The 27,267-nt window shown below is 43.1% G+C and overlaps 1 protein-coding gene across 5 annotated transcripts; it reads left to right on the forward strand.

Moving 5' to 3' along the window:
- Nucleotides 1-265: 265 nt before the first annotated feature.
- CREG1 (cellular repressor of E1A stimulated genes 1) lies at nt 266-19,970 on the forward strand. 5 transcript variants are annotated; one of them, XR_007135466.1, is made up of 5 exons: nt 267-690; nt 5,097-5,216; nt 6,836-7,020; nt 16,977-17,202; nt 19,339-19,970. XR_007135466.1 is itself a non-coding variant. In XM_047784002.1 (4 exons), the coding sequence occupies exons 1-4, from the start codon at nt 337-339 to the stop codon at nt 8,398-8,400; spliced, it is 702 nt and encodes a 233-aa protein (XP_047639958.1). In that variant the 5' UTR covers nt 266-336; the 3' UTR covers nt 8,401-10,162. The 5 variants fall into 5 exon arrangements, 4 of the variants coding, with proteins under 4 accessions (XP_047639958.1, XP_047639960.1, XP_047639961.1 ...); XM_047784002.1 differs by lacking the exons at nt 16,977-17,202; nt 19,339-19,970 and adding an exon at nt 8,358-10,162 and having other exon boundaries at nt 266-690; XM_047784004.1 differs by lacking the exon at nt 19,339-19,970 and having other exon boundaries at nt 16,977-17,323.
- Nucleotides 19,971-27,267: the final 7,297 nt, after the last annotated feature.

A 27,267-nucleotide genomic window follows, 5' to 3' on the forward strand; every position in this document is an offset into this window, starting at 1 on the left:
TCCATTCCTAGGAGTATGACTTAGGCAAGCTGCTTAATTTCTCTAAGCCTCTGCTTTCCCTCGGTCCAAAACGACCACCCCCTTTAGGAAGATTTCGCAATCCTGTCAGAGCGGCGGGGCGGAGCTGCAGGAAGGTGGGTAAACAGCCTCCTCGCAGCACGTTGCGGGGGCGGGCCGAGGGACACGCCCTCTCCGCCCATCACCCCCGTACTCCCATTGGTCCTCTTCGGAAGGGGCAGGATCGGTTTGCCCCGCGATGGGCGGGGCCCGGGCGCGCACGCTTAGTCTTGGGACCCGGTAGGCCCCGGACTCGGAACTTTTGCTGGAGTAGCGGACATGGATGGTCGTGCCCGCGGGTCTGCGCGTGCCGTGCTTGCCTTCCTGCTGGCTCCCGCGCTGGTGGCCTTGTTGGTGACACCAGCGCGGGGCCGAGGCGGGCAGGGCCACGGGCACTGGGACGCCACCGGGCTGCTGCCGCCGCTCCCGCCCCGCGAGAATGCGGCGCTTGTGGCCCGCTTCGTGACGAACCTCTGCGACTGGGGCGCGCTGGCCACCATCTCCACGCAGGAGGGGGTGCGGGGCAGGCCCTTTGCCGACGTCTTATCTCTCAGCGACGGCCCCCCAGGCAAGGGCACCGGCGTCCTGTACTTCTATCTGAGCCCGTTGCAGCAATCAGTAGACAACTTGCAGGTGAGCGGGAGGGGCCGTGTGGCACCGCGGGCCGAAGCTCGAGCCTTTTGACTGTCGCCTAAATTCTGTTGAGGAAGGAGAGCCGGCCTCGTAGAGATAAGAATTTGAACGTAGGCCAAACCTCTGCCTCTTTTCTCCCGAGCTGGCTAGGCGAGCATTGCAGCTTCTCTGTTGCTGGGCAGCTAAATATCAGGAATTTCACACACGCCCTCGCCACTGCGCAATGCACTTCTAGTGAATTCTTTACCAGCACCTGGAGGACTTCTCACCTGGGGTCGTTTTGGGTTACGGTGTCTCACTGAACTCTTATTAAAAGTTTTACAGGGTGTAGAGACTTTTGGGTAGTTTAGCACTTAGTATAACTGGCTTTGGGATTTCTCTTTCTTACCCCTCCTTTGAATTAAGAATTTTCCCTTCAGCAGCAAGAAGTGAATGGACAACATTGTGTATGATTATTGCAGTCTTTTTTTTTTTTTGGTCTTTTTAGGGGTGAACCCGCGGCATATGGAGGTTTCCAGGCTAGGGGGTCTGCAGCTGCCAGCCTACACCACAGCAACACCAGATCCAAGCTGCATCTGTGACCTACACCACAGCTCACTGCAACCCGGATCCTTAACCCATTGAGTGGGGCCAGGGATTGAACCCACGTCTTCATGGATACTGGTTGGGTTGGTTACTGCTGAGCCACAATGAGAACCCCAGAGGTTAACACTGTTGATAATGATAAGATGAAAGAAACCTTATATTTAATATAAGGTTTGATATAACCTTGTTCCAGGCTGACCTTTTCATTCATCTTCCATTCATCATCTCCTTTAATAACCCTTTGAAGTGGGTATTACCATCCCCATTCTGCAGATGAAGAACTTGAATCTTAGGTTATGTAACTTGCCCAAAGCCAGTGGCCACACTCCAGTTTCACCCCAGCTCCCTCAGCCTTCAAAACACAAGTCTCAGACTGGTGGCCCATGAGATGAATATGTCCCACAGGCTGGTTTTCTTTGGCCCATGCAGAGCTCTGTTTTGTTTTTAATAACTCTGAATTAGTTACGACCATTCAAAAATGGAGAGTGCAATTAAAAGTCTGTCTAATTTCTTGAAAAATGGTAAGATCTGTGACACTGGGGGCCTGCAATCTCTGAGCAAAACCAGAAGCAGCCAAGGCACATAACATCCTTGGTCACCATTTTCTTATTCCTGGCTTGCTCCACTCCCTTAGGCATTTGCTCAGAGCAAGTTCATTCCACTCCCATCAATGATGTTCAACCTTAGCTGCAAATAGTCACCTGGGAAGTCTTAACAAAAAATGCAATGCCAAGGCATTTTACTAAAAACACATATATTAAAAAAACACCCCCCAAATCCCTCCCTGATGCTTCTAATGTTGAGGGGAACCACTGTTCTACATTATTACATTTAAACTTTTGCTGATATTCTCCTCATTTTAGGAATGAGGAAATTCAAACTCAGAGGGGCAGAGACTCAACTTCTACCTAGTCTGACTAGTTACTGTCAGGTAGAACTTGAGCCCAGGTCTTTGACATCTCTAGAAAAGACAGTGGTGAGGAACTTACCCAGGATTTCAGGTCCATGATGGCAGTGAAAAGGCATAGCCACATCAGAATTAGTCTGAGTTTGATTCTGTCAATTAGCCAGTCAAAGTTGGTTTCTGACCTCTGTCTTCTTCCTGTCTACTCCTGTCCACCCCACCCACCAGATTTACAGGAACAAGATACCACTCAGCATTGCTTTCTGCCCAGAAACATTTATTTATTTATTTATTTATTGGCTGTGCCCATGGCAAGCAGAAGTTCCCAGGCCAGGGATCAAACCCGTGCCACAGCTGTAATCAGAGCCATAGCAGTGACAACGCTGGGTCCTTAATCAGCTGAACCATAAGAGAACTCCCCAGAAAACTTTGACAACTTCTGGCTGCCTAGAGCTGCATAAAATTCACCTGGGTGTTTATTAAAAGTACAGATGCCTGGGCTGGGAATGGAGCCCAGAAATCAGGACTTTTTTTTTTCTTTCAGGCAAGTGGTTCTTGGAAAGCACTGACAGATGCCAGCCTACAAAATACAATTTTGACTCCTTAGCTTGGAGTTGAACCACCTGCACTACTTCCATCCCTCCACACTTTGTCCCCAACCTCCTCCTCTCAGAAAGCCTTTCTTTCAAGCAAATTAGGTTTTCACTACACATAGTCATGTCTTACACAGTGCTGTGTTTTTGCAATTACTATTCCCTTTATCTTTAATGTGTCTTCCCACTTCTGTGCTGATTTTGAATATCTTATAAGGCTCTCTAGAGATTCCATATCGCTCCAGGCTGTGCTGACATCTCCTTACACTGACCTTCGAATACATTTAACTGTACCATTCACTTGGCAGTTAGTTTTGTGCTGCCTTTTGACTTCTTCTGCGTCTTTGTTTTGCATTTTTAAAGTTTTGTTTATATCTGATTTTCAATCAGATTATAAACTCATAGTGGAGGAAAGACCATGTCTGAGTCTCCCTCTCCTCTATTTTTGGTCTCCTATGATGCCTCGCCTAACAGTTTGTCAACAGCAAATATTTGGCCTAATGATCCCAAAGACGTCTGTTTATGATTCATTGTTTTGATGAGTCACTATGAGATGGCAAAATTCCCCATGCAGGACACTCAGGATTTTTTTTTTTTAACACTTGGGGTTTAAAACACTAAATGCAGTGTGTGAATTTTACTGTAATCTGTCGACAACGCCTTTTATGAAGCTGATTTCTGTTTAAGAAAGAATTAGGAATTTTGCTTGCATTACATTTTTAATTTTAGAATTTTGTTGTTAGAGCAGGAACGAGCAACTTCTCCAGTTTTGAAATCACATGACAGTTTCTGCTAGTGTAAGATAACTAAGAAGCATGATTCAGCTACTTTTTCCTTCTTTCTTTCTTTCTTTTTTTTTTTTTTTTTTTTGCTTTTTAGGGTTGCACCTGGGGCATATGGAAGTTCCCAGGCTAGGGGTCGGATTGGAGCTACAACTGCCAGCCTGTGGCTATGCCATAGCCATAGCAATTCGGGATCCGAGCCACATCTGTGACTTACACCACAGCTCACAGCAACACCAGATCCTTAACCCACTGAGCGAGGCCAGAGATTTAACCCAAGTCCTCATGGATCCTAGTCAGGGTCCTTAACTGCTGAACTGTGAAGGGAACTCCATCAGCTACTTTCTTGCTTAGCTAGTTGAACCACCATAGTATTTTTATACACTAGTTTCATATTAGTCTAATCCTTTAGATCTTGCAGTGAAGAATGAAGATGAACTTTGTGTTTGCATGGTAGGGTAATTATAATTCCTCTGGTGAATATGGGACAAATTAAGAATTTAAGAAAAAAAAGTTTTTTAAATTTTTTATTTTATTTTATTTTTTTGCCTTTTCTAGGGCCACTTCGCGTGGCATATGGAGGTTCCCAGGCTAGGGGTCTAATCAGAGCTATAGCCGCCAGCCTATGCCAGAACCACAACAACGTGGGATCCGAGCCATGTCTGCGACCTACACCACAGCTCATGGCAACGCCGGATCCTTAACCCACTGAGCAAGGCCAGGAATAGAGCCCGCAACCTCATGGTTCCTAATCGGATTCGTTAACCACTGAGCCACGACGGGAACTCCAAAAAAAAAAGTGTTAAAATAATTGTTGGAGGAATTCACAACATGGCTCAGTGTTTAACAAACTCGCCTAGTGTCCATGAGGACAAGGGTTTGATCCCTCACCTCCCTCAGTGGGTTAAGGATCCGCAGGTTCCATGAGCTGTAGTGTGGGTCACAGACGAGGCTCGGATCCTGAGTTGCTGTGGCTGTGGTGTAGGCTGGCAGCTGTGGCTCTGATTCTTCAATATGTCATTGGTGTGGCCCTAAAAAGACCAAAATAGTAATTACTGAGTCAGTTAATTTACAATATGAAACAACTCTCCACACCCTTTTTTTTTTTTTTTTGGGTTGAGGCGGCACACCCGAGTTGTATGGAGGTTCCCAGGCTAGGTGTCTAATTGGAGCTATAGCTTCTGGCCACAGCAGCTCAGGATCTGAGCTGAGTTTGTGGCCTACACCGCAGGTCACAGCAACGGCAGATCCTTAACCCACTGAGCGAGGCCAGGGATTGAACCTGCAACCTCATGGTTCCTAGTCGGATTCATTTACAATGCATCACGACGGGAACTCCCCACACACCTTTTTCTTTGGAGAGGGTCAAGATCAATCTCTATCCAAGTAGTAATTTTCCCAAGTGGAAAGTGGTATTTTCCAATTCATCGTTTTATGGAAGAACAGTCAAAGTCTGGGGACAATGTGTATGCAACTTGTGAGGTTTATTACCTATCTGGAGACAATATTTCACATGAGAGGGTCTTCGTTTTCTCTCTACAGGATAATCCATATGCTACGCTGACCCTGTCTTTGGCAGAGACTAGTTTCTGCAGGAAATATGGATTTGATCCTCAAAGTCCCCTCTGTGCTCACACTATACTATCAGGAACTGTTATCAAGGTAAATAGTTACCCTACAAGAACAGACACTGGTTTTAGAAAGCACTGTCTTGTTAGCAGTGAAGGAAGGGATATTTTGAGAGTAAAATAAAATTGATTTGTGATTGAGATCCGTAATTAGAATATATTCTAATATGTAAATCATGAAAACCAAAAGTTTTAATCAGTTGCTTTCATATAGGTGTTCAGTAAGATATTTATGAGAGAACTGAACTATTTTTTCGAAGCCAAAGAGATGTAATACTTATTAAGCCCCTATATTAGGAACATCCACTCAACCAAAATTGATATTCCTACCCGCGGTGTACACTGTACAATGTTACCCATGCTTGTGTTCCCTGACTCCATATTTTAACAGTGGCTTAGAGCAGAGCCTGTTCTAAGTAGGTTAAAAGGGGAGTATCCAGGAATTCTTTTTGTGGCACAATGGGTTAAGGATCCAGTGTCACTGCAGTGGCTGGGTCGCTGCTGTGGTGTGGGTTCAATCCCTGGCCTGGGAACTTCCACATGCAGAAAAGAAAAAAAAAAAAAAAAAGGGCATATCCATTAAATACTAGAAGTGAATTTAGACAGTTTGGAGTGAGTGCTAGTGAGGGGAGGTTAAATTGAATCAGGGGAAAGGTAAAGGATGAGGTGTTAATGAGAACTGATCTGATTGTTGAGTCAGCAGCTTCGGCTTGACCTTGTGAATCATGAATACCTCAGATAAGTTTTATTTTTGGTCTCAAAATTCTTTCTGGATGCGTATCTGGAGTTGAGTGTCCCTCCTGGGCAGGAGAAAGGGGGAGGGGCAGCAGATATTTTTGAGTTCCATTGAATTTCTACAGACTTCTATCCTTTGTGTTGTTAAACCCCTCTCCGTGTTTAACATGTGCATGTTATGGGTTAAGAGTGCTAATGTTACAAAGTGTAACCACCCATAACATTTTACTATAGTACTCTGTGCCAATTACTCTGATAGCTCAAAATTACTATTCAGCAATGAAAATTGGTACTCTTAATGGCCGTCCACTTCATTATAGTATATATTATCACCAACATATGAAATCTTCATTGTTCTCTGCATTTCTTCAAGCTTCCTTTACTTTCTCCTGATTCCTTAAGATCAGAATTTATAGTAGACCTTAAGTTCTCACTACAGGAAGAAAAAAATGTATGCATGGTGATGGATGTTAACTAAACTTGTGATCATTTTGCTGTGTATGAACATATCAAATCATTATGTTGTACACCTAAAATGAATTTGTCAATTATAAGATTAGTAGAATGCTAGAATCACATATTCTTTTTTTTTTTTTTTTGTCTTTTTGGGGCTGCACCTGTGGCATATGGAGGATCCCAGGCTAGGGCTCTAATCAGAGCTGTAGCTGCCGGCTTACACCACAGCCACAGCAACACCAGATCTGAGCTGCATCTGCGACCTACACCATAGCTCATGGCAACACTGGATCCCTAACTCACTGAGCAAGGCCAGGGATCGAACCCGAAACCTCATGGTTCCTAGTCAGATTTGTTTCCGCTTCCCAACCACAGGAACTCCCATAGAATCACCTATTCTTAACAGCTGAGGAAACAAAATGTTACTGCTATGAATAGGTTTATTTTATATATGTCTTTTAGGTGAGTGAAGGTGAAATGGATGTTGCAAAGAATTCATTATTCATTCGACACCCTGAGATGAAAACCTGGCCATCCAGTCATAATTGGTTCTTTGCTAAGTTGAATATCACGAACATCTGGGTCCTAGACTACTTTGGTGGACCAAAAATAGTGACACCTGAAGAATATTATAATGCCACATTTCAGTAAGTATTTCTACATCTTTCATCCTTCTAATATCACAGCCCCTATCACTGCTTCTTAACCTTCTAAAGCAAGGGGATCTTAACCATTTTATGTACCGTGCATCTCTTTGGCAAGCTGGTAAGGCCTGTGGACCCCCCCCCACCAAGAATAATATTTTTTAAATGTATAAAATACATGGGATTACAAAAGAAATCAACTATATTGAAATACACTTATAAAAATATTTTATAAAAAATGTGTGGTATAGTGATATGTTAGCTTTTTAATGAACATGTTAAATAATAAGTTATAGCAGTGAGTCCATATTCTTCTGTACTTTCAGAGTAGTGAGAACTGAATATTTTGAGACTTCTGCAGCAGCTCTACCATGATGTGAAAGTGTCTGTGATTTCTCTATTTCTTTTGGTGGCCTTCACAGATACGCTCTCACCACTGTGGTTTATTGCCTGCATTTATCACTGAAGGAAATGATACATTTCAGTTAAAGCTTAATGAAAATGAAAAAAGTTTATTCCATCCCAGTTTTTTTTTCCCCATCACGGACCCCTGAACTCTCTCTGCAGACTAGGACACCAAGTGCAGACCCCGTTTTAAGGCTATGCCTGTGGGGCCCTGAGTAGAGCCTAGTTCCACGATGACATTTTCTCTTGAGAATCAGACCTGGGTGCTTCCGGACCATGAAGGATCCACATCCGAGTCCGAGCATGTGACCCGTGCACTCAGCCCCCATTCCTGTGGGGATGTGTGGTCCGTCTCGCCCAGAAAGGGACACCTGGAGGGGAGGAGTATAACCTGAAGATGGGAAAGGGATAGGAAAGAAGGGGGTGATCAGATTCTTTGAAATTAGGTCAGAGTTCAAATGAAGGAATATAAGAGACTGGTGCTTTTCCCAGGCGACACGGGTCACTCCTGCCTGTCTGGCAGCTTTAAGGCCTAGTGGACAGTGGTGACAATAACAGTAGCAGTAGCATTTATTGAGCATTGCTGGCCGGGTGCTGCCCAGGTGGCTTTAGGTGTATGAACTCACTGAACTCTCACTGCAACCTGATGAGTTAGATAATGTTTTTTTCTTCATCTGTGAGGTGGAGAACTGATGCATAGAAAAGTAAGAAACTTGTGGAGTTCTTGTCGTGGCTCGGTGGTTAACCCAAGTAGCGTCCATGAGGATGCGGGTTTGATCCCTGGCCTCGCTCAGTGGGTTGAGGATCTGGCATTGCCGTGAGCTGTGGTGTAGGTCGCAGATGCGGCTCAGATCCTGCATTGCTGTGGCTGTGGTGTAGGCTGGCAGCTGCAGCTCTGAATTGACCCCCAGCCTGGGAACTTCCATATGCTGCAGGTGCGGCCCTAAAAGGACGAAAAAGAGAAAAAAAGAAAAGTAAGAAACTTGCCTAAAGTCTACAGCCAGTAAGTGATGGTATTGGGATTCAAACCCCGGCATTCCAGCTCCAGAGCCCTCACTTTGCTTCTTATTGGAACCTCATGCTGCCATGCTGGTGGTTACCTCACCAGCAGCTGGCCACGCTCCAATTCCAGTGTAATGTAAACACTTTCTTCTTGTAACAGACTGACTGCTCTCTGTGGAGACTGGGGTGACGATGCTAAGCTAGATGTGTAGGTTGTAACTCAGGTTTGCATTTAAATTCTCAGCATTTTTTTGCCCTGTCTTATTCTATTTAACAACAGTTCTGTGGTGAACTAGTGACTTCCCACCATGATTGTAAATCTCTTCACAGTAAAAGCTCAGGTTTTAGTTTTAGTTTTTCATTCCAAACTGGACCTAGGACAGTGTATGGTACAGAGCAGCTGTTTCATAAATACTGGCTACTTGTCAGGCTGATCCTTTGAGACAAAAATGCTCAACTTCTTTGAATAAAGAATCCAAGAGTCATAGTGTTTATTCTGCTGCTGTGTACACAGGAGAAGAGGCCTGGGCCAGTGTTTGTCTTCTGAACGTGAAAAGCCATCTTGCTTTATAGGAAGACAGAGGTAGCAATTACAACATTATGGCCAGGCAACAAATTACCAAGGAGGACGTCCAGTAAGCTGACAGGCTCGCTCTTAGAGGTTAAAGTTCATTTTTACAGGACGTATCAATCTCTGAAGCACAGTTATCTTCATATAAATAACATGCCCAAGGGCAATGCTTGCTTTAATAGCAAAATAAAAATGGGGTTTTCCCATAAGTCTCCATGGTGAGTGAGTAAAATAGAAAAGTTTGAGGTTCCCACTTTATTAACACAGATGAGAGGGCCTTTTCTGCTGCTCAGAGATAAGAGGGAGCACTCTCCTGTCCTTTTGAGAGGAGGCCAGAAGACTAGACCTGGGTATGGGCCCCTCCTGAGACAGGACACCGGAATCCTCAGAATGGGCAGTTCCTTGAAGATGACCTTCCAGAACGGGTGCCTCTGACAACTGTCCATTTCAGAGCCTAGGTGGGACAGAGTCACTCCCATCCCACCTGGTGTGCCACAGAACTATTTCGTAGCCTGAGAGAGTATACAGTAGTATCTGTAAGGGTCAGTGGCCTGCACATTTTTGGGGGAACCACTCCTGGGGGCCACACAGGCATACTGGAGCTTCCCCAAGTGGCAGCCACCTTGCCTGGTTTGCCTAGATTGGTTTTGGAAGATAATATTTCTCCAAACACCACACAACTGTCTGCATCTGGAACCTGTCTCACTCCAGTGGAGTCTTTTGAGAAAGCTTCAACACCCAGGTCATTTGGCAGGGCTAACTTGGAGCCTAACTGAATATGGTTTGCCTTGCTAGGCTGTTGGGTCGAGGCTCCATGAGCATATTTGGATATTGAGGGGAAGGTTGAAATGTTTACTGGAAGTATTTGCAGACATGCTGGAGAAAGCCGTTCTCATGAGTATCAGCCATTGCCTCCTCTCACTGAAGTCTGAGCAGCAGGCCTCTGGGGCATCCTGTGTTCCCTAGTAAGGATAGAGGGAATGAGAGGTCACAGATTACAAACTTGCCTGCTCTCCCTTATCTGGAGATGGATTTCCTGATGGCCACGTTAGGACTGCAACAGGAAGATGGATTAAGGTCACCTCCCTGGCTAGGTGCTGGCTGATTACTGCTTTTTTGCCTTAATGTTCAGGACCTCTTTGTCTCAACTGTTTTTATCTTTGAAACCTTCAGATACTCCTGAATGAGAAGATCATAGCAGCCACAGCTGCTGATTAATGTTTCATCCTGTCAGTGTTCCTCTGAAGCATGTCAGCATCATATGTGGAGAGAAGGGATGCTGACTGAGATGAAGATTCCTAGGCCAGATGCTGAACCAGAACCCAGCAATCCGCATTTTAGCAAACTCAGATGATTCTTTAGTATACTAAAGTGGCTGAAATTAACTCAAGATCTTAAACTTTTAGATCAGAAGTTTCTCTAGTCCTTCTCCAGAATGAATTAACTTTTATGATTTGTTCACTCAGTTCAATGAAATAACTCTTCCTCTCCAGGTGAAGCAGCATATGGTGAATTTAACTTCACATGTGAAGTTTCTTGCGAAGTTTCATACAAACTTGAAATGCTCAGTGTTTCTCCATTGAAATTTCCTAGAAGATTAGCCAGTTTTCTTTCATGTTCTGGTTTGTTTCCTTGCTTGCATGTTTATGGAATTGAGTTGGGTTGTTACTGGATTTCTTGGAAGATGAACCAGTGGGATATATACTCTTTTCATATCTTGAAGCCAATTTTCATAGATACCTATCTTTCCTTAGGATCCAAGAAGTTGGTGCCATCAGTTCCAAATAATTTGCCAATGATGCTCCTTGCAGAGGAGATTTAGATTGCGTATTGGCACTTGAAGGTATTCAATGTGTGTTCTTAATTCCTGGAAACCACTGTACTAAGGACAGGGCGTCACTCCCCAACAGCTGCTGCCTGAGGCTGTACTAAGGGTCTGGATCCAGTTACAGTGTCCCTGAATAAATCTTGCCCAGGCAGACCAACAGTGATGAAACAATTGGAATGTCCTACTCATGGTCCATTTATGTCTGACAGTTCTGGGTGTTGCTGATCCAACATGGGACAAAACTTTATTATAAATAACTTAAAAGTTTTTCAAATCTAAAGTGATAATTTCCTAGAACAAAGGAAGTCCATAAAACATCCTGAATTTGACTTCCCCCACTAAGTGGACACCGTATAGTATTTCCTCCACTCAAAATACACACACACATGCACTTTTTTTTTTTTTTTTGCCCCAGAATGGGATTGCAAAAGAAAGAAGAAAGGAGGGGATTTTCGTAAGTTGTTTCTGGTATTCTTTTATAAGTAAAGTTAACCTGGACATGGACCAGCTTAAGCCAGGGCCAAAATCTGTCTCCCAGCCACTCTGTAGCTTTTCTTTCATACTAATGATACTCTCAACAATGACCTAAGCCTTCCTCAATTGCTTCAAATATCCAAATGCCTTCTAATGCTGTTACTACCAAAATTACATCATCAGAGGGAAAAATAACACAACTTTTTAAAAGCATATTTCTTCAGAAAGCAAGAAACTTTACTTTTATTACCTATATTTCAGAAGATGCTATGAGATCTCTCATAAAGATGTGTGTCAGGAATCAAGTAACTGACTCCTTAAATGACTTAAAAGGGAGGATGTTGAATATGAGTTTGAAGACTATGAAATGAACTTATCTGAAATCCAGCTTCTGTTTTAGAAAAATGGTGTGTTTTAAAACTTGGCAGAGTACATTTCTTATTCAAACCATTGATAATTAAAAGTATTATTTTAATGAAATGAGTTGGATTTATTTTCTTAAACAGATTTGTTACACTTTCATTGTCCACTTTGAAACTCTTTTGTGTTTTTATTTTAGCAGACTGTTAAAATCAGCTTCTGGCTGTTTCAAAGCTTAATGTGAATAATTGGACTCTTTCCTATTGGTAAACAGCTCCTTGTGTCCTAAAATTTGGGGGATGTCAGAATGCAGCCATCATCAAGGGTCTTCCCTCAGGACCTTCCATGTTAACTTGGTAGAATTAGGTTGAGAGCATCTATCTGTACTTTTCTCTACCCAATTATTGTGAATTTTGTCTTCATCATTTAGTACCATGCAAAAACACTTGTATTCAGGTAAGATCTGATTATCAGAGGAGAGTCAAAGATTTTTTCATGGAAGGTGTTGCAGATTCCTTTAATTGAATGTTCAGATTATGTCCCTGATTGACCATCAGAGGGCACTGTAGACCACTTTTTGTGCAGATGCAGGTTTCTTGTATAGTAATCCCCAACCCCACCCTTTTTTGCAGGGATACTAAGACAACCAACCCCTTGCCCCCAACCCTTGCTAGTGGATATATATATATATATATATGTATATGTGTGTGTGTGTGTGTATATATATATGTGTGTATATGTATATATGTATGTATGTATGTATACACACATACACAATGTTTCCTATGCATATGTATGATAATGTTTAATTTACAAATTAGGCACAATAAAAGACTTATCACCACTCTTGTGCTTTGGGACCATTATTAAGTAAAATAATGGTCACTTGAACACAAGTACTATGATATCAAGACAGTTGCTCTGATGACCTCATTGGCTACTAAGTAACAGCATATGCAGCATGGAGTCTCTGGACAAAAGGGATGACTCATAGTGTAATATTTCATCATGCTACTCAAAACAGCACACACAATTTAAAACTTATGAATTGTTTATTTCTGGCATTTTCCGTTTAGTATTTTAGAACTCAAATTGACCACTGGTAACCAAAACCCCAGAAAGCAAAACTGTGGATGTTGGGGGACTGCTGTACAGCAGAGCCAGTCAAGCCCCTGAGAAAGACACTGTGGGCTGGGTTGTGGGCAGACGACCTCGATGATAGTATACTAGGGTAAAGGCAGCCCAGCAAGGAAAGAGAAAATCAGAAGTAAAGAAGGAGCGGCTCAGGAGCCTCAAGCTGTCTAGCCCAGGGACTGTGCTTGGTGGATGTTGTCCTGGCCTTGGATCTGTGCCCAGCTGGTCAAGGCCATCTATCTTTCTCAGATCATGGCCAATAGTCATGGTTTATTCTGGCTTCTAGTCTAGGTTTAAATTCTTTTCAAGTATGTAGTGAGGTGGAGAAAAATCCTTTATGACACGAGGCAGGGCCCAATGAGTTCAATTCATACATGTTCTGATTGGAGCTGTTCATGTCACATTTCCCTTTTAATAATATTTGGACTGAAATTCACAAAGTCACAGAGGAGACTCTACTTTCTTACAGTGGGGTGTGTTTTCAGTTTTGGTACTAAAAAAAATAATGTTCTACTTAGTGTAAAGCTGATAAGTTAATATTTTTAGGGAAATTCCAAACTGTCACTTTAAAACCAGGTGCTCTACTATATATTTTCATTTGAGAAGACAGTAACTTAATTTTTTTTAATTAAGGGAGGTATAAATCAACTAGTAAAACTTTTATCTTTTTCTTAGTTTTTTTTTCTTGCTATTTATTGTAAGATATATCCCTCTGTGTGAAAAAGACACAAAGTAGAGGGTTAAAAATATCACCAGCCATCATGACTGCTAATATTTTGTTGTGTTTTCTTAGAAGACACATCTATGCTTCCATGAAATGTTTAAATATGATTAAGATTGTGCTATATGTTGATTATCATGCTTTTTTTCACTTAATCATAAGTTTGTTAATGTTTCTAGAAGCCGTTCATAAAGATGGTTGCAAGTATTTCATCAGATCTGATTTGGTTACCAAATGACAGTGTGTGTTAGTACTCCATTGCTAGTGACAGAAACCCCAGTCAAAGTAGTTTAAGCAAAAAGAATTCATTTCCTAAAATAATTCTTTTAGAACTCAGTCTTCATCCCCTGGCTCCTCTTTCCATTGTGTTGGTTTTGACTGCAGTCAGCAATCTTAGAGCAAGGGGGATGCATCTTTTTGAGCCAGAAGGGCCACTTCTGAATAATCCCTGTGTCTGGGAACGGGGTTCCCTCATTGGCTGAGCCCATGTCTTGTGTCTTTCTCTGCAGTTGGGGGATCAGCTATCAGAACCATCAGAACTCCAGGGATTGGGAGAATTTTGAAGCAGAGGTCCTGAAAGGAAAGAAATTATGTTAACTGAAGGGACTCTAGACAGGCAAAAGCTAAGGGCTATTATCACTTTCTCCAGTATTTGAATATTTAAGTTACTTCCAATTTTTCCCTGTTATAAGAACTCTTTTTCCTTTTTCTTTTCTTTTTTTGGGCCACACCTGCAGAATATGGATGATCCCAGGCTAGGGGTCAAATCAGAGCTGCAGCTGCCGGTCTCTGCTACAGCCACAGCCACAGCCACAGCGGTACCGGATCTGAGCCTCATCTGCAACCTATGCTGCAGCTTATGGCAATACCGGGCCTTTTAACCCACTGAGTGGGGCCAAGAATTGAACCTGCATCCTCATGGACACTAGTTGGGTTCTTAACCCACTGAACCACAGTGGGAATTCCAAGAGAGAACTCTTTATGCATGAAGTGTTTTCTACATCTCTGCTTGTTTCCTTAGAGAGATTCCCAGCAGTGGAATCCCAGGTCAAAAGCTGGTAGGACTTGTTACACATTGCTTTGAAGTCTTGATATCAATGAACAGTCCTGCAAAGAGTATATGAAAGTGCTCTCTTCCCTGAATTTAGAGGTAAAAATGGTACTGTATGATTTGAATTGGCAACTCTTAGGTCATGATAACACTAGACATAAAAAAATCAGTAAAGGGGTTCCTATTGTGGCCTAGTGGTAACGAACCCACCTAGTAACCATGGGGATGCAGGTTTGATCCCCGGCCTTGCTCAGTGGGTAAAGGATCTGGTGTTGCTGTGAGCTACTGTGTAGATGGCAGACTCAGTTCAGATACCCCACATGGCTGTGGCTGTGGCTGTGGCCCACAGCTGTAGCTCCAATTTGACCCCTAGCCTGGGAACCTCCATATGCCACAGGTGTGGCCCTAAAAAAAAAAATAATAATAAAAGCTCTCAGTAAACACTAGTTGCTTTTCTTTCCTTTGCTCCAAAGGGCAGGTGGTATGAGTTTTCTCAAAAATAAGTTAACATTTTATCTAATCCTTGCAACAAGCCTAAGAAATAGTTGGGACACAGGTTTTCCTTCCTTAAGGGAAGAGGCTAGAGTCCCCAGATGGTTAGCTTAGGAGGGTTCACACAGTTGCTCATCAAACTCTGTCCTTAAATCTAGCTCTGTTCCCAAGAATCCAGTGACCCCTCACCTGATGGTGACACATGAGTCCCTTGAAGAGATTTCTTGCCACTTGTATTAAAGGTGTGTAGTTTAAAAAATAGGTCCATGTGTAAGAAAACCCCAGGATATCATGGGTTGCGAGTTAACATCTTTTGTGCAGGCAGTTCGGGGTATAGGAGTGTGAGCTCTGAAGCCAGGTGACTACCTTCAAATCCCAGCTCAACCACTTAGCCAGGTGGCCTCAGGCAAATGCTCTGCAGAGGGTCCCCTTCGTGGGTAAGTCAGGGATGATACCTAGGATTAGGGGTGGTTATTAGCATTATTTTATATCTATCAGTGTAGGTTGGCCCGAGGCCACTCGTGACGTGGATGCTGGTCAGGCTTTAGTGGAGCAAAGAACTAGCCATTTTCTCGGTAATAAGAATGTAGGAAGGAAGGTCACCCCTGTCATATGTCAGTCCCTAGTCTCCACTGGGCCTTGGGACTCACCCATCATGTGCTGGGTGTATAGGACCAGAATAGATATGGGAAGATCTGGGTTCCTGTGCTGAAACCTGGTTAGAGGTCAGGCCCAATGGTCAGCTGGGGAAAAGCTGGGGAAACCATAGTTTGACATGACAGCCACTAGAGGTCCCTGTGGAGCTGCACTGAATTGCCCAGAGAGGGTCTGCCTAGAGCAGGAAAATCCTCTTTAATCCTCTCTTAGTGGGGCCAGACCAGCTTCACCGCGGGAATTCCAGGCCTCCTTTGTCTTTTAATCATCCTTCCTTCCCTGTAAGCTGCTGACTATCCTAAGGGACTGTAAAGTTCTAATGCAGGGACCACCTGTCCCCTCACCTGCAGAGTGAACCCCCTTCAGGCTTGTTCCTGAGGCAAGAGGACCAAGCCAATGGGGAGGGGGTGGGGGTGCTGTTCAGAGAAGATTTCCAAGCCAGCCAACTGACTCTGCCTCTTGCAGCTCACTTGGTCCTTCCACTTTGCAAATGATAAAAAATATGATTTGCATCAAGTCAGAGTGCCTCCCGCACAATCAGTCAGGGCAGAGCTCTGAAAACCAACATCTAGACCCTCATATCGAAGACTGGTCAGTATGGGCAACAAGCAAGGAGCAGTAGGATCAAGGCACGCCCTAGGATGCACTCGGGGCAGCACACATACAACTCTGTGCCTCACCCAAGGGGTGGGAGAGATAATAGCTGGTTGGGCTAAAAGGGAAGGGGGCATTGGAGAGGCAAGACTGATAAGCCTAAATATGCTTTAAGGATAGACAAGTTGGGAGGGGCATCTAGTATGCCCTTTCATCTCTCTCTCTCTTTTTTTTTTTTTTTGTCTTTTTAGGGCCACACCTGAGGCGTGTGGAGGTTCCCAGGCTAGGGTTGAATCACAGCTGCAGCTGCTGGCCTACAGAGGATCTGAGCTGTGTTTGTGACCTACACCACAGCTCATGGCAATGCTGGATGCTTAACATACTGAGTGAGGCCAGGGATTGAACCGTGTCCTCACAGGTATTAGTCAGTTCGTTACCACTGAGCCACAACGGGAACTCCTCATCTCTTTTTGAAGAGGAGAAGAAAGGTGCTTTATTTTTTCATGTTTTGATTACAAATCAAAAGCACTTTTTACATAGCAAATATTTACTGAGCTTCAAGTATGTGCATAGCACCGTATCAAATCTCATGGAATTAGACCTTTAAAAGCTGCTTTTCTGACAAAGGATCCCATAATATCTCTATTTATCAGGATGTTTTTCATTTTTTCAGTCTCAAGTAATGAAAATCCACCTAAAAATTCAGCCCCTTCACCTATGGCTGAAGACACCAAGACCCAGAGACGGAAAGTGATTTGGTCAAGGTCACAAAGCAAATTTAGGACAAAGGTGGGAGCAGATCCCAGGTCTGTGCATTCCTAGAGTCGCAGCTCTCCAAGGCACCACACTGAAGGAAAACCATTTGGTAGAGTCAGAAGTGAGTCTAAGCCACCACAGAGGTGAGAAACTTGAGATCATTCATTGCTTGGAATTTGGTTATAAACTGGGCTCTCAGATGCCCTGGCATCTCAAGGTTTGCCCAGGCGTTCTCCTGTGGCTCAGTGGGTTAAGGATCTGGTATTGTCACTGCAGTGGCTTGGGTTGCTGTTGTGGCGTGGGTTTGATCCCTGGGAACTTTTGCATGCCATGGGCACTGCCAAAAATAAAGGTAAAAATGAAGCCTGCTCATTTCAAAGGATAATTTTGGGGAGTTCCCTTAGTGGCTCAGCAGTTAACGATCCCAACTAGGGTCTATGAGGATGCAGGTTTGATCCCTGGCCTCACTCAGTAGGTTAAGGATCTGGTGTTGCTGTGAGCTGTGGTATAGGTCGCAGACACAGTTCGGATCCCGAGTGGCTGTGGCTGTGGCTGTGGCATAGGCTGGCAGCTATAGCTCTGATTTGACCCCTAGCCTGGGAACTCCCATATGCTGCGAGTGTGGCCCAAAAAGTAAAGAAAAAAAAAAGATGATTTTGTGTTTGCTCAGATGCGCAGGAGCAGACTCTGTAAGACTCCTGAGGCTAAACTCATTACCTCCACCAGCCCAGGAACTGGAACCATGTGTTCATAACAAACACGAGGTAGTTGCCGTAAGTTCTGACCTGGTCCTCAAGAGCTGTGGGATCCTAAAGAGGGAGCAAAGAGGACCCTGCCCTGGGATCCGGAGCCTTCCCTCTCTGCTGGAGCAGGTGTCCACCCCATCCGTCATCAGCTCTTCTCCATCTCCTGCTCTCTCCACAGAGATGGGGACCGCACCTGCCCCCCCCATTCCTAGAAAGACTTTGCACACAACATGTGCTTCAAACATTTAACAGCCAGCTGCAGTCCTTTTCTCTAGGCAATGATGGTGACTCTCACTTCCTCTGGATGATGTAAACGGGAATAAATTCTTCCCAATACCGTCTATACCAGGGACATAACGTATATCATTGTATTCATTCCTCCAACAGTCCAGTGAGCAGGGCTTTGTTAGCCAGTATGGAACAAAGAGTTTTAAACATTTATTAATGGATTCAGCAACCAGACAGCTAGTAAGTGGTGAGGCTGGAATTTGAACTGGGGTCTGGCTGTTCTCACACCATAGACCTGCACGCAGAAAAGCTGAGTTCTAGTTTTGATTTAGCCGCTACCAGCTTTGTGACCTTGGGAAAATTAATCTTTCTGAATCTGTTTCTTTATAAGGAGAAAATTGTGCATCAGTATTGACTACCTTACTAAATCATCATGGAGATTAGATATGACAATATACATGAAAGTGACACACAAATGTACGTTATCCCCAAAGCAGAAAATGTTCTTTTTCTAGTAGAAGTTCTTTGACTAGCAACAGCAATATTTAGTAGATTACAATTCATCTAATTAATTGATAGTATCTCTAATTTTACCCACAGCCCAACTTATTCTTCCTATCTCTCGTCATTTTTATTTTATTTTTTAAATTTTTATTTTGTCCTCTGAGGGCCGCACCCGTGGCATATGGAAGCTCCCAGGCTAGGGGTCAAATCGGAGCTGTAGCTGCCTGCCTACACCAAAGCCACAGCAACACCAGATCTGAGCCGCATCTGTGACCCACACCACAGCACACAGCAACACCAGATCCTTAACACATTGAACGAGGCCAGGGATCGAAGCCACAATGGGAACTCCTCTTGCTATTTTAAAATCTTTTATATTTTTGTGCAGTCTTTTTTTTTTCATTTAAGTCTTTCTTGTGTTTGGACATGAGGCATGGTCTTCCTCCTTAATGTCTCCTTAAAGAAAAACTTATCACTTAATTTTCTTAAGGACAAAAAATGTTTTGAGGAGAAGGACCTCTTAGATAAAACTCCACAAAGTAGAATCAGGCAAAATTGTGACATTTATAAGCATTTCTTCAATGGCTATGCATTTTCAGCATCTGTAATATTCAAGGCCATTTCAATTACAAAGCACAGAGTTAAAGTCAAATTGCTTAACAAAAAAGCTATTGGCTTATGAATGGAAAAACCCATGGGCTGGATTTAGGTATGGCATGATCCAGGTTATCAATGGATATAGTGAGTTGAAGACCTGTCTTTGTATATCTCTGCTATCCTCTGGGTTGGCTTCATTCCCAGGAAGCTTCCTCCATCTGATGAGAAAGATGGATACCAGGCATACCTGATTCTCACGGAGGAAGAAGGAGGATCTTTTCAATAACACTCCTGTGGGAGACAAGATCATAAGATGGCCTTCAAGATTTCCATACTTTGGTGTATATGCTCTGTATAATCTCCTTATGGGAAGGATCTGTGAATATGAGGAGATACCACTCCTGTGATTGTATTATCTTATCCTGGGTGGTCCTGACCCAATCAAGTGTGCCCTTTAAAAGCAGAGTTTTCTCATGCTGGTTGCAGAAGAAGTCAGAGAGATGTCTCTGATTGGCCTTGGATAAAGCACCCTTGTTGTGAACTGCCTATGGGGGTCACATGGTAAGGAAATGCAGGTGTTCTCTAGGAACTGAGATAGTCCTTGGCTAATTGTAGTAGGAAAATAGAGGAATATAGTCTTACCTTTGTAAGGAAATAGATTTTGTCAACAACTGGTGACTTGGAAGAAGACCCTGAGCCTCAGATAAAAATAGCAGCCCTAGCCAACACCTTAATTTCAGCCTTGTAAGAATCTAAACAGAGAATACATTCGTGCTGTGCCTGGACTTTAGATATATATTACTGTGAGATAATAAATTTGTGTTTTTAGCCACTAAGTTTGTGATACTCTGTTATGCAGCAATAGAAAGCTAATACAACTTCCCAAAATCCCAAATGCATGAGTTATGGTCCTTCAGTTGCAAGCGATAGAAACCACCTCTGGCTAAACTAAGCCAAAAGAAAATTTACAGGAACAGTGTTTATAGAGCCACAAAATGTGAACAGCTCCTGGGATGGACCCAAGTATGAGAAATGAACAGGGAATGTTTCCAGGTCTTTTTTCACTATCTCAAGAAAGCAGCTAATTAATTGTCTTTACCTGAGAGCCTCATCAAGATTGTAACCAAGGGGGTGTGGCTGTGGTATAGGTTGGCAGCTATAGGTCTGGGCTCATCCCTAGCATGGGAACTTCCATATGCTGCTGGAGCATCTCTAAAATAAATAAATAAATAAATAAAAAATAAAAATAAATAAAAAATTGGAACCAAGGGAGAATAGTTGATTCTTTAAGGCAAAAATTTTGAAAAGACATCAACAACACTGCTGAATAAGACATCCTTTATTTATGCTCTACTCTAAATAAGAACAATTTGACCTCCATCCATGGATAGAAGTGCCTTTGTGGGAGCTATGGGATCCAGCATCATACACCAAAGGATTTAGGAGGAGTCTTGCCCACATGTGCTGTATAAGAAGCATACAGACCCCGGTTCTGGCTGTGGACCCTACAGGGACCCATGAACTGGCTCTGTCTCCTCTCAGTCATGGTCTGAGAGCCTCTGGAAAACACTGCCTCAGATGATCACCCACAGACAAGAGAGCCTTGTTCCAGAGTTTCCAGAGGAGAAGTTCTAGCATTTTGTTGGAACAAAAAAATACAAGTCTGGATGCACTGGAGTAAGAGGAACAGCTTTAATTTACTTGCATCATCCTTCCCCTGAAGTGGCACAGGTAAGGGGTAAGAGATTTCTTCTCAGCCCTGTGATTTCTCCTACAGTGTAAAGTGAAAGCATGTGAGGAGCACCTGGCTTCCCCAGCTGTATGGGGTACTGTTAAAAGAGTCTCATTTCTCTCTCGTTCCATCCAGAGTACAAAATCATGATTTTTTTTTTTTCTTTATATGGCCACACCTGCAGCATATGGAGGTTCTCAGGCCAGGAGTCAAATTGGAGCTGCAGATGTGGCCTCCACTGTAGGAGAAAATGTCCCAATAAATGTAGAAAGGAGAGACCCCAGCCATGATGACTAAGCAAAGTCTAGCCAACTGCCCCAACCAGTCCTCCCCCATGCATCTGCTTTCACATCTACTACCTTGCCTGACGTCACTCCAGTCCAACTAGTCAAGCTTGGACCCGGAAGACGTAGCCCATAAAAGCCTTGTGAAACCCTTCTTCCGGGCTCAGACTCTGGAGAGCGATCTCCTCTGAGCCCGCCGGCGTAATAAAACTGAGTTCTCCAACTCTCTGAGTGCTCGCTTGGTTTCTCTCCAGGTAAAAGAGCTGATCCACTGCAGCCGCAAAGCTGCCAGAGCTGGTACGCTACAGCCACGGGGCTGTCGCCAGAGCTGAAACGCTGCAGCGCAGGGCTGCTGGGTATCTGCCGTAACACCACCACAACTTGTGGCAATGACCCACTGAGCCAGGCCAGGAATTAAACCCAAATCTCAAGAGACAACGTTGGGTCCTTAACCTGCTGAGCCAGAATGGGACTTCCCTGAATCATGATTTACATGACTAAAGGGCAGGAAGAGACTGGAAGAGTGGCAAATAGGACTTGGTGGGGTGGGGGTGGGGGCATTAAGGTGATGTGGCTCCTACTAAGAGCATTTCAGTCCAGAAGTTCTCACTGTGGCACAGTGGGTTAAGGATCCAGCATTGCTGTGAGCTGTGGTGTAGGTTGCCGACTTGGCTTGGATCCTGTGTTGCTGTGGCTGTGGTGTAGGCTAGCAGCTATAGCTCCAAATGGACCTCTAGCTTGGGAACTTTCATATGCCATGGGTGTGGCCTTAAAAAGACCAAAAAAACCCCCAACCAAACAACAACAAAAAACACCCAGTGACATACTTAGGAAGAAATTTAACCAAGGAGATGAAAGACTGTACACTGAACAATTGGATCAAAGGAATTGATGAAGACACAAATAAATGAAAAGGTGTTCATAGATCAGAATTAATACTGTTAAAATCTTCATAGCACACTATGTCATCTATAGATTCAATATAATCCCTATCAGAATTCCAATACCATTTTTCATGGAAATAGAAAATAACCCTAAACTTGATATGGAATCACAAAAAGCCTGAAGAGCCAAAGCAACCCTGAGACAGAAGAACAAATCTGAAGGCATCATACTCCGTGATTTCAAACTACACTACAAAACTATACTAATCAAAAAAGCAAGGTACTGAGGGAAAAAAAGACATAGACCAATGAAACAAAATTGAGAACCCATAAATAAACTCTCTATGTACATCAGATGAATATTTATTTGATAAGAGAGCCAAGCACACTCAATGAGGAAAGGATAGTTTCTTCAATAAATGGTGTTGGGAAAACTGGATAACCACATGCAGATGAATGAAATTGAATCCCTCTTACCCCACTCACAAAAATTAACTAGAGATGAATTAGACTTAAGCAGAAGTCCTGAAACCATAAAACTCCTAGAATAAAAACATAGGGAAATCTTTTTGACATTGGTCTTGGCAATAATTTTTTGGATATGACACCAAAAGCCAAAGCAACAAAAGCAAAAAATTAAAAACTTAGGCTACATTGATCTAAAAAACTTCTGGGAGTTCCCATTGTGGCTCAGTGGTAATGAACCCGACTAGTATCCATGAGGATGTAGCTTCGATCTCTGACCTTGCTCAGTGTATTAAGTATCCGGCATTGCCATGAGCTGGGGTATAGGTTGCAGACATGGCTTGGGTCCTGTATGGCTGTGACTGGAGCCAGCAGCTGCAGCTCTGATTCGACCCTTAGCCTGGGAACTTCCATGTGTTGCAGGTGTGGCCCTAAATAGCCAAAAAAAAAAAAAAAAGCTTCTGGCACAGTGAAAGAAATAATCAAGAAAATGAAAAGGCAAACTATGGAATGAGAGAAAATATTTGTAAAGCATCTGTCTGAAAAGTGATTAATATCCAAAATATACAAGGAACTCATAAAACTCAGTAGTAAAACAAAACCAAAACCTATCTGGTTAAAAAAATGGGCAGAGCAACTGAATAAACTTCTTTCCAAAGGTATATGAAAAGAAGCTCAATGTCACTAATCATCAAGGAAATGCAAATCAAAACCACAGTGAATGTCACCTCACACATGTTAGAATGGCAATTATCAAAAGACCTAGAGATAAGAAATGTTGGCAAAGATGTGGAGAAAAGGGAACACCTGGGCACTGTCGGTGGGAAAGTATGTCACTATGGAAAACAGTATGGAGGTTCTTCAAAGAATTAAAAATAGAACTAACATCTGATCCAGCAATCTCACTTCTGGTTATATATTCAAAGGAAGTGAAATCAGGATCTTAAAGAAATATCTGCACTCCCGTGTTCATTGCAGCATTATTCACAGTAGCCAATAGGTAGAAAAAACTGTCAACACGTGAACAGAGAAAGATGTGGTATGTAATACACTGTGGAATTATTCAACCATGAGAAAGAAGGAAATCCTGCCATCTGTGACAACATGGATGGCCCTTGAGGGCTTTATGCTAAGTGAAATAAGTCACACAGAGAAAGACAAATGCTGTATGATATCACCTATATGTGGAATCTAAAAAAGCTGAACTTAAACCATGGGCTTTTGAGTGGGAGAAATAAGGAGATTTTGGTCAAAGGGTACAAACTTCCAGTTATAAGATGAATAAGTTCTGGGTACAACATGACGAGGTCAAAAGATGAGGCTCCACTGGAGTATTTGGGTGGGGTCCTGGTGGGACTGGTGGACATTTGTGCCCCAACAGAGACTCCTTAGGAAACAACTGTTTGTTGGTCTGAGACCAATCAGCTGGAGTGCATGGACACTGAGCCCTCAAGGCCTGGGGAAGTGCTCCCCCATCAGAGAAGCCTTGGGAATGACTGCCTCTTGAAACACCAAGGACAGAAGCCAATTCTCTTCCTGTGTTTCTTTCTCTGGAGATTAGGACCCTGGGAACTGCTCCATTCACCAGTTTCTGTATTCCTCTTGCTATGATCTTCTCAACAGTTGAGGAACCTCCTATTCAGTGTTAGACTTTCTGCCATCCTGAATGTTACCATCCATTCACCCACCCATCCATTCATCCATTTACCCACCCATCCAAATTGTACTGGGAGCTAGAGATTGAATCATGAGAAATAGCCAGATCTCTCCCGCTAGGAACTCCCAGCTGCTAGTCATCATGTTCTATTTGGAACTTCTCTCAGCTCCTGTACCTACCTGTATCCTTCTCTGCAAAGTGTGGGCCTAGTTCTAGGTCCCAGCCCCATTCCACTGCACTCAGTAGAGCATGACTGGCAGTATTTTATATATACCCTGAATACTTTATCTTTCTTTCTTCTATGACAAATGATTCTGGTAGGGCTGTTAATCATAGTGCCCCATCTCCAATCTTGTCTTGTCCCCTTGGAAGTTGGTACATCCAAAAGGTGAGCATAAGATCCGGGCTGGGCCCCTCAGATCATTTCCTGAGATTGATTTGGGGATACTGTTTCTGTTACCTACCACTGTGTAACAACCATCCCTAATTTAGTGACAGAACAACAACTATTTTAGGTGTGTGTGATTCTGTGGGTCAGCAGCTTAGGCTGGGTTCAGGTAGTACTCTGTCTGGCCTTACCTGGGGTAATTCATGTGGCTGCAGTCCTCTGGCAGCTCTGCTGTAGATGATCTAAGATAGCTTTACTCATTTACTTGGAAGTTAGTTTTGGTTGTCAGTTGAGGCATGTGTGTTCAGCAGGCTAATTCAGCCTTCTTCACATGGAGAAGCCTGGATTCACTTCTTAGATTCCCAAAGCAGCAAGAGTTATGCAAGCTCCAACATGCGAATGTTTTTCAAATCTCCAAGGGTTTTTTTTGTTTTTGTTCTGTCTTGTTTTGCTTTTTAGGGCCACCTCCACAGCATATGGAAGTTCCCAGGCTAGAGGTCCAATCAGAGCTACCGGCCTACACCACAGCCGCAGCCATGCCAAATCCGAGCTGCTTTTGTGACCTACAGCACAGCTCACCACAACACTGGATCCTTAACCCACTGAATGAGGCCAGGGGTCAAACCCGAAACCTCATGGTTTCTAGTCGGATTCATTTCCACTGCACCACGGCAGAAACTCCTCCAAGGGTTTTTTTTAAAGATGGGAAAGATAACATGTTTGTGTACTGATAAGAATGATTCAATTTAGAAGAAAAAATTGTTATGCAGGAGAGAGAAGAGAAAATTTCTGGAACAGGAGTTCCCGTCGTGGCACAGCAGAAACAAATCCAACTAGGAACCATGAGGTTTTGGGTTCAATCCCTGGTCTTGCTCAGAGGGTTAAGGATCCGGCATTGCCGTGAGCTGTGGTGTAGGTCGCAGACGCGGCTCGGATCCTGTGTTGCTGTGACTGTGGTGTAGGTCGGCAGCTGTAGCTCTGATTAGACCCCTAGCCTGGGAACTGACATATGCCGGGAGTATGGCCCTAAGAAGCAAAAAAGAAAAAAAAAAAATTTTTGGAACAATGTCCTTGGGAGGCAAGAGAGGATGGAACCAGCAGAGGGTTGATACCAGTAGGTAAAAAAATGTATTCATTGTAGTTTTAATTTTGGTTTATCTCATTATGAGTGGTATTGAGTTTTTTTCATTCATTTAAAAGCCAATTACTAATCCCTTTTTCATGAATTTTCTGTTTAAGTTCTTTGTTCATTTTCTAATGTGTTTTTAAATTTCTACAATCCTAAAAATTTCATGAGGGTGAGGATTCTTTGTTTCACTCTAAGTTATATCCAAAGTATATAGTACAAAAAAAAAAAAATAAAGTATATAATACAGACCTTGGCACATGGTAGGCATCCAAAAAGTATTTTTTGTAACTGAACAATGGTTAGGTGCTCCTTATAAAGGAATAAGCCCTTTGTCACAGTGCTAGAATTTTATATAAACAGAATCATTTAATGTATACTCTTTGCCTGGCTTCTTTCACTTAGTATGATTTTAAGATTGGGCCATATTGTTGTGTTACTAGCAGTTTGTTCCTTTTTATTATTGAGTATTATTTCATTAAATGGGTATACCATAATTTGTTTATCCATAGTCTGGTGATGACTATCTGGATGGCTTATAGTTTTCTGCTGTTGCAAATAAAGCTGCTATGAATATTCATGTATGTCTTTGTATGAACATATGAACTTCTTTTCTCTTTGATAGGTAGATAGTTAGGAGTGGAGTGTCTGGATCATATGGTAGAAGTATGTTTAAATTTTTAATAAACTGCCAAACCTTTCCCAAAATTGTCGTATCATTTTACAATCCCACCATCAATGTACGAAAGTTCCAATTCCTCCATAGCCTTGTCAACACTTGATTCAGCCAGTTGTTTAATTTTGTTTATTTATTTATTTTTAGGGCATATGGAGGTTCCCAGGCTAGGGGTCAAATCAGAGTGATAGCTGCTGGCCTATACCACAGACATAGCAATGTGGGATCTGAGCTGCGTCTGCGACCTATACCACAGCTCGTGGAAATGCTGGATCCTTAACCCACTGAGCAAGGCCAGGGATCAAACCTGTGTCCTCATGGATGCTAGTCAGAATCGTTTCCGTTGAGCCATGATAGGAACTCCCAGTTATTTAATTTTAGCTATATTAATAGGTGTATAGGTGTGTAGTAGTATCTCATTGTGTTTCAATTTGTGTTTTCTTTCTTTCTTTTTTGTCTTTTAGGCCCATACCCATGGCATATGGAGTTTCCCAGGCTAGGGGTCTAATTGGAGCTACAGCTGCCAGCCTACGCCAGAGCCACAGCAACACCAGATCCAAGATGCATCTGCAACCTACACCTTAGCTCACGGCAGCACTGGATCCTTAACCCACTGAGCAAAGCCAGGAATCAAACCTGTATCCTCATAGATACCAGTCAGATTCATTTCCACGATGGGAGCCCTGACAGGAACTCTTCAATTTGTATTTTCTTTCTTTCTTTCTTTTTTTTTTGTCTTTTTTTTAGGGCCACACTTGCGGCATATGGAGGTTCCCAGGCTAAGGGTCTAGTCTAATCGGAGCTACAGCTGCAAGCCTACACCAGAGCCACAGCAAGCTAGATCTGAGCCAGGTCTGCGACCTACACCACAGCTCACGACAACACCGGATCCTTAACCCACTGAGCAAGGCCAGGAATTGA

This window comes from Phacochoerus africanus, chromosome 6 (assembly GCF_016906955.1).
Source record: "Phacochoerus africanus isolate WHEZ1 chromosome 6, ROS_Pafr_v1, whole genome shotgun sequence".
Classification (NCBI taxonomy): Eukaryota; Metazoa; Chordata; class Mammalia; order Artiodactyla; family Suidae; genus Phacochoerus; species Phacochoerus africanus.